Raw genomic sequence first — 6,531 nt, 5'->3', positions numbered from 1 at the left:
TAGTAGTCGAGGAGCAAACAAAAGCTTCTGGAAAGGCGCCGTGTAACTATTCTTACAACGTGTTTTGTACGACTTCTCCGCAGTCTATTCAACCTCCATGCCAAGTGCCTACGCACCAACATCCGGATCATGGGACCTGCAAGCGTATGATAGAGCCAGCTGGTCATCAGCAGAGAAAAGGTGATGACGGGACATGTCCGCAGGGCCCCTTTTGTTCTTGAGATTCAATATCGAGCGAGGTCAGCAGACTCTACCAGCTCATTGCGAGACTCGAGGAGGGGTGGTGATTGCCAGCAGCCGGGTGCCGATATTGACTGTAAGTAGCAAGGTCAGGAGGTTGCGTACACTAGTTAGTGTAACAATGCAGGCCATTGGTGTAGGCTGTTTTGCGGAGAAGAAGGTGGGGTAGGAGGTGAGTGGTATGCCCGAATCGCAGTGTGACGGATTACCTACTGGTATTTTCAGCACACTAGCGTTGGTGTTTGAGAGACACAAGACGAGAATTACGGCCAATAAGGCGACAAGACAGAAAGCTTAATTCAAATGTTTGCAAAGAACAACAAAGTGCTGTATCTGACACCCAATCCAAGCCATAAAGGCGGTATATCCCAAAAACGCCGTGTTAGTGCAACCCGAACAAACTCCCAAGGGCAACAACACCAGCCCCGCAACCTCGTGAGCACCGACCGTGAGGCATCATCTCGACCCTAGTATAGTAATTACGAAAGAATAACAGGCCGTGAACAGGCACGATATATCGTGAGTCGTGACTTTCAGAGACTTCGTGAAAGCATAAGCGAAAAGGATCAAGAAGACTGAAAGGAATAATGAACAGACTAGCTGACGCTCTGCGAGAGAGCAGAAGAGAGATGGGACGCAAATTTGGCGTCAATACCGTCCTCCTGACCACCTAGGCCAAGGCCTATACCACTGTCGTCGTGGTTCGACTCTTGTTGTGACGGGTTCAAATTGTAATCGTAACTAAAGCTCATGTTATACTGTGATGACTGTTGAGTAAAGCGTCCAGTATTGACTGATGATCTTACGTTAGTCAACTACCATGTAAGCCCGTGTTGTGAATGAAGAGACTCACCTTCCTGGTTAGATCCGGTATCCTGGATAGTTACATGGCTAGTGGTCGACATGAACGACTGGTCAGGGCCAAAGTCGGCCTCAAGGCTACTGTAACGGCTATCATTGTTACTGCCGCTGCCACCGTTGGTCATGCCCGCGTTGAGCGGGTCACCCATTACAGGAGAGTAATTCGAAGACGTCCAGTCTGGCGGTGAGTGGCCCAAGAAACCTCCTATAGATGCCAGCCATTGTGCCATTTCATCTACGAATACCTTGGTGAGCCACCATCCTTGGAAACTGATTCCGTTCTCTACTGTGATTTCTCTTAGCGCTGCAGAACCGAGTGCGCTGATGCAATGCATAATAGTCCGCGCGTGTGCGCCAGGGAACCGTGAAGGTAGTCGAGTTAGGAATGCTGCGATGCGATCAATGACCGACTCAGATGGATCAGCGGGTGGGTCGGGGTATGCTGCTCGATGTATCGTCCCAGAGGGTAACTGGATCTCTTGTGGAAGCGGGCCCAACATTGACCGGATCTCGGTCGTAAGAATATTGTACACTTCTTCGTGCGCGCATGAAGCAGGCAACTCGTTCGCAATGATGCGCTTGATGTTCACGTGCTGGAGCCAATCGGCGTACATATGAGTCCGATGGCTCTCCGCTGTAAGCATGACGGCTGCTGCGTGTGCTGCTGAGTTGACGCGGAGCATCTGTCGTAGTAGGTGAGCGAACAATGTAGCGGGTTCCAGTTTTGCCTCAAGCACATGGACTGGTAAGGACATGAACTTGGCAGCAATGTGCGCATGCAGCGTCTTCGCGACATTGTCAAGAAACTTCAAAACTGGCGGCGGTGCTACTTGGAGCGTCAGCTGAGAGACGTTCCGAATCATCTTCTGATACATCATCCAGTCACACTCTCTAATCCATGGCGCTAGCTCTGGTGTTGCAAACAACTTCTGCACTGGCACAGTCAAAGTACCGTGGAAAGTGCCAAACAAGCGAAAAAACTGTTTCTCCTTGCAGTATCGTACAGAGTCCACTAGTGAGACGACATGTGAGCGGTACATAGCGACCAGGTTGTCAGCAGAGTCAGGGTCGGTACGGGCTGGCAGATACGGCTTGATATCCGGCAATTCGACGACAAACGCATCTGGGGCCTCAAGGATGTCCGGCGTGGGAAACTTGAGCTCGTGTTCGTATGAGGATTTTGTGCGGGACTGCGATGGTTGGAAATGCGACGAATAGATATCGGTGAATAGCACACCGCGTGATGAGGTCGGAGTATAAAAGGTGTTGTGAGACTCTGCCCTTGGTTCTCGAGGAGGAAACTGTGAGTTGTCTGCAGGGAGACGTGGGATGGCGCTGGTTTTCGTTAGTACGTGTCCTTGGAAAGGATGCGAGTGGGGCGCATACTCGAGGTTGAGTCTGGGAGTGCCAGAAGTTTGACGCTTCATAGCATGATGCGCAGCAGCACCAGTGCTAGGCCGGCGCGCCTCGTCGCCATCGCCTCCATCGTTGATAAGCTCCAGATCGACATAGTGGTACTTGGACTCTCCACGAACACCGAGACGCCTAGTTTGGATACCGGGAAAGATGACACGAACAAGCTTTCCGAAGGAGGCCGGGTTGAGGGGAATGACGCGATCGGTGCCGCAGCGTTCTGCGTACTTGGAGTAGACGCGGTTGCGTGGGACAGACGTCTTTGCGACGCGACAAACTGACTGCAGCCTGTAGACTGTTAGCATATGAGAAACCCGAAGGCATCATGGCACTCACCACAGCATGGCGAACAGCTGCTTCGATTTCTCTGATTTGGACGTCCGATCATTCTGGATAACCTCGGCCGCAACGTCCTTCAAATTACGACCCTCGTTCTGGTTCAGCAACTGGCGCAACTCCTTGTCGTTGGTCGCCGCTCCCGAGGTGGAGGCCCTCTTCTTCTTGTCTTCGTTGTCCACCGACGGAGCCATGAAGCTGTGTTGCTGTGAATGCTGCGAGTGTTGCGAAAGCTGCGAAAGTTGCGATTGCTGTGGGAGGGGGTTGTGGTAGCCGTGGTGATCTGTTTGCGCAGGCTGCCCATTTGGTTGAGGCTGATTCGTGGTTGAGTCGGCCGGGTAACCGAGGTACTGCTGGACGCTTTCCAGGCTCATATTGATGAGGTGGTCCTGCGCGCTGACCTGCTGGGCAGCTTGGATTAGTGCAGGCTGCAAAGCTTCACTCGTCGTGAAGGGTGCGTGGTACTGCGGCTGCTGAGGAAATTGGGCGGCCCGAGATTGCTGCGGTTGTTGGAATTGCTCAAACGAATGGACGCTTGTCGTCGACGCGCGCGAGGGCGGGCGGTTACTCCGGGTAGACATTGATGTATTTGAACGTGACCGGCGGATATCGGTCATGATATGGGTGCCAGTAGTGGCTGATGGTTTCTCTGTTTACACCAAAACAATGGGACAGCAACGGCGTTAAGGGGGCGACAACACGGTCAGACGGGCACCCAAGGCTAGGTATAAGTCGACAGAGATATATAATGGGCGCGTCGAAGCTATAGATGAATGTTGTAGACGTGTAGGACGGGCTGTACGTGTGTGTTTCGATGCTACTGGGCTTGTTTGTTGTCGGTCCTGTGACTTGGCCGACACGCGGATGCGTCAGGTAAGATGGCAAAGACGCGAAGGAGATGCTCCAGAAAGAATGGCCAGCTCCAAAAAGCGTCGTCGGCGCTGTCGGTTCCCCTCGGACGGGTTTGTTGTGGGATGGGGTTTTTCGATGTTTACGCTTTTGACTGAACTTGGTCGCATCTGCGGCAACGGACTGGCCGGCGCGCATGGACCAGCGGCATCACATGACCATCGTCATAACACACTACTATGCAATCTTACTACCACTATTATGTCGTCGCCCAGAAACAGTAGGGAAATGCCATTTGGCCAAGGATGCACGTTGTATTGCAAACACCGCGTCCGGCCTCGATGCAGCATTGCGCGCACGTACTGTGCTCGATGCATCTGCTGCGGGTCAAACTGCTGCCATTCGGCTGGCTTGTGAAAGGCGGTGACGTATTTAGCGATGACGAGCCCACTTGCCTCCATCCCACAATCGTCCCGGCTCCGCGTTCCCACTCTTCCTTTCCAAAGAACACCTTTCCAACCTGCTTCCTACTGAGCAATCCTGTCCTTTACATTCCTAACCTCTCTCACCACAAATTTCCCTATACAGATTCTACTCGACATCTAACCACCCTTCACCATGTCTGTCCAGGATAGAGCCCAGGCCCAGCTGTCACAGCTCGACAAGGAGGTAAGCCCCCCGCTCGCTTCAGTCGGATGACACATTGCCAAAATACACCCTCTTTTTTCTCCTGCCCGGCCTTGACGACAGGCTGTGCGGCTCGAAATCCCAAGCAACGCGTGCTGATGATGTGGTGTTCTAGTTGTCCAAATACCCCGCCCTCAACAACTTTGAGAAGCAGACCTCCGTCCCCAAGGTCTACATGGTGCTCGGTCTTGCCGGACTCTACTTTTTCCTCATCTTCTTCAACATTGCCGGAGAATTCCTTGTCAACGTTGCCGGATTCATCATCCCAGGCTACTACTCCCTAGACGCCCTCTTCTCCGCAAGCAAGGTCGATGACACTCAGTGGCTCACAGTATGTACCCCGCCACGGTATTTGAAACCGGCTCCCCCCACAACACACGTGATAGCATCCAGACAGCTGACGCGCCTATTCAGTACTGGGTAACCTTTGCTTTCCTGACCGTTTTTGAGAGTGCCGTCAGTGCTAGCTACTGGTTCCGTAAGTATCCCAAATCGCCTCAAATGCGGCACGCCACTGACTCTGAGCAGCCTTCTACTACACCTTCAAGTTTGTCCTTGTTCTCTGGATGGCCCTGCCCCAGACTGCGTAAGTGACCTCAAGTAGACACTGGAACGCCATCTAACACATCGCAGTGGTGCCCAGCTAGTCTTCCGTTCCTTCATCCAGCCCGTCTTCTCCCGCTACTTCTCGCAGAGTGGCTCCACTGCCGCCGACCTCCGCGCCAAGGTCGACTCCGCCGGCAAGGCTCATGCCTCGTAAATTTGCTGTAGCCACACCACCTCTGGCAGTCGTATGAACAGGTCAATGCAAGCACGATGATGTCCAGGTAACGCCCTCTGCTGTGCGGGGGCTAGACAGACCGGAATTCTCGAGGCTTGGGGCCGTCGCGTCTTGGAATCGCAGTATGAATGAGAACATGTGGGTACGGACAATGTTCACAGAAGGAGTAGCATAGGGAGAAAGAGACTGGAATCCTTTCATCCTATGATTACTTGTCCACGAAGCAACGGCTTGGGTAATAGATCGTTTTCTGTAGCAAAGGAGTTTGACAAGGTTGCCTGTGAGCAACGATTTGATGTACTAGAAGGGGCCCTGCCCTAGGCAAGCAACAATGACATTTGTCCCTGTATATTTTTGAAGTCACCTATGTCTGAGAAGCCAATGACCTCTCTCGGAGTGTTGGTTGACGATTAGAAACCTAAGGCTCTGAAAAATCTCTAATTGTACAACTGACAATTTCCCTACAATATCAGTTGGCATGTTTCTTGGATACGTCCGGCTAGTGAATCGTTTCTTTTACTAACAAAATTCATCTTAACAACCACCCCGCTGCACTTCCTCGTCGCCATACCCACCCCTACCTTCTCTTGCACTCTATATCATGTCTGTAGCTTCTGCAAAAGACCCGCGGAGTTATTCTTTTCTATCCGTCTAGTGGTGCTAGGCTAGATTGAGGATATTGATAACATCACCTGAGCCCTCCTACTACTTAAAGGAGCGCTAAAAAGGTTAGACTACCGAGATATACGCATGTACGCCAGTAGCACCTCTTGCTGAGCCGGCTAACTAATCCTAGCTAGAAGACGGAGGTAGAGAATGGATAATTGAATAGACCCTGAGAGATTATTCCCGTAAACGCGTAGGACGGCTAGATAAAAGTGATCCGTGCACTCAAACACGGTGAATACGGTGGATTCGATGAATACAATAGCGCCGGAAAAATCCCGATGATCATGGCACGTGGGATAATAAATTAAACAGTGCCTGTTGTTATAGGGTAGGTTATACCTACCTTATTTAGGCTAGAAGAAAGACAGGGAATGGCACGGATACTATAAGTAGACTATATACCGTAATAATTGTTATAGGCTAGACCTATAGAGAACTATTAAGGAGCTAAAGATTATTGTATTACTTAACGTGGTTCACAAGCGAGTCGGCCACCCAAGCGAGTCGGCCACTTTGCTCCGACGCGTTAACGTCAACACTATAACACGTAATGACTCAACAACGTAACTCTCAAACTTTATACTCTGAATCAGATCTTCAAATTGCTCTTTTTGATATCCAATTAAAACGTGTTAAAAGCCAAAGACGTGCTGCTTCTATCTATAACGTGCCTCGAACTACTCTTCAAGACCGAC

At 51.2% G+C, this 6,531-nt stretch overlaps 2 protein-coding genes across 2 annotated transcripts; one reads left to right on the top strand and one right to left on the bottom strand.

Moving 5' to 3' along the window:
- Positions 1 to 836: 836 nt before the first annotated feature.
- COCVIDRAFT_40879 (hypothetical protein) lies at positions 837 to 3,467 on the bottom strand (the record flags this gene model as incomplete). The annotated part of the gene is made up of 4 exons (XM_014697509.1): positions 837 to 1,033; positions 1,094 to 2,436; positions 2,488 to 2,802; positions 2,851 to 3,467. The coding sequence occupies 4 exons, from the start codon at positions 3,465 to 3,467 to the stop codon at positions 837 to 839; spliced, it is 2,472 nt and encodes an 823-aa protein (XP_014552995.1).
- An 850-nt stretch (positions 3,468 to 4,317) lies between these two features.
- Positions 4,318 to 5,146, top strand: COCVIDRAFT_108722 (hypothetical protein; the record flags this gene model as incomplete). Its single annotated transcript, XM_014697508.1, has 5 exons — positions 4,318 to 4,368; positions 4,502 to 4,717; positions 4,801 to 4,864; positions 4,915 to 4,972; positions 5,020 to 5,146. The coding sequence occupies 5 exons, from the start codon at positions 4,318 to 4,320 to the stop codon at positions 5,144 to 5,146; spliced, it is 516 nt and encodes a 171-aa protein (XP_014552994.1).
- Positions 5,147 to 6,531: the final 1,385 nt, after the last annotated feature.

The sequence above is a fragment of the Bipolaris victoriae genome (genome assembly GCF_000527765.1).
Source record: "Bipolaris victoriae FI3 unplaced genomic scaffold scaffold_96, whole genome shotgun sequence".
Lineage (NCBI taxonomy): Eukaryota > Fungi > Ascomycota > Dothideomycetes > Pleosporales > Pleosporaceae > Bipolaris > Bipolaris victoriae.
This window is presented reverse-complemented; position numbering and strand designations above follow the sequence as displayed.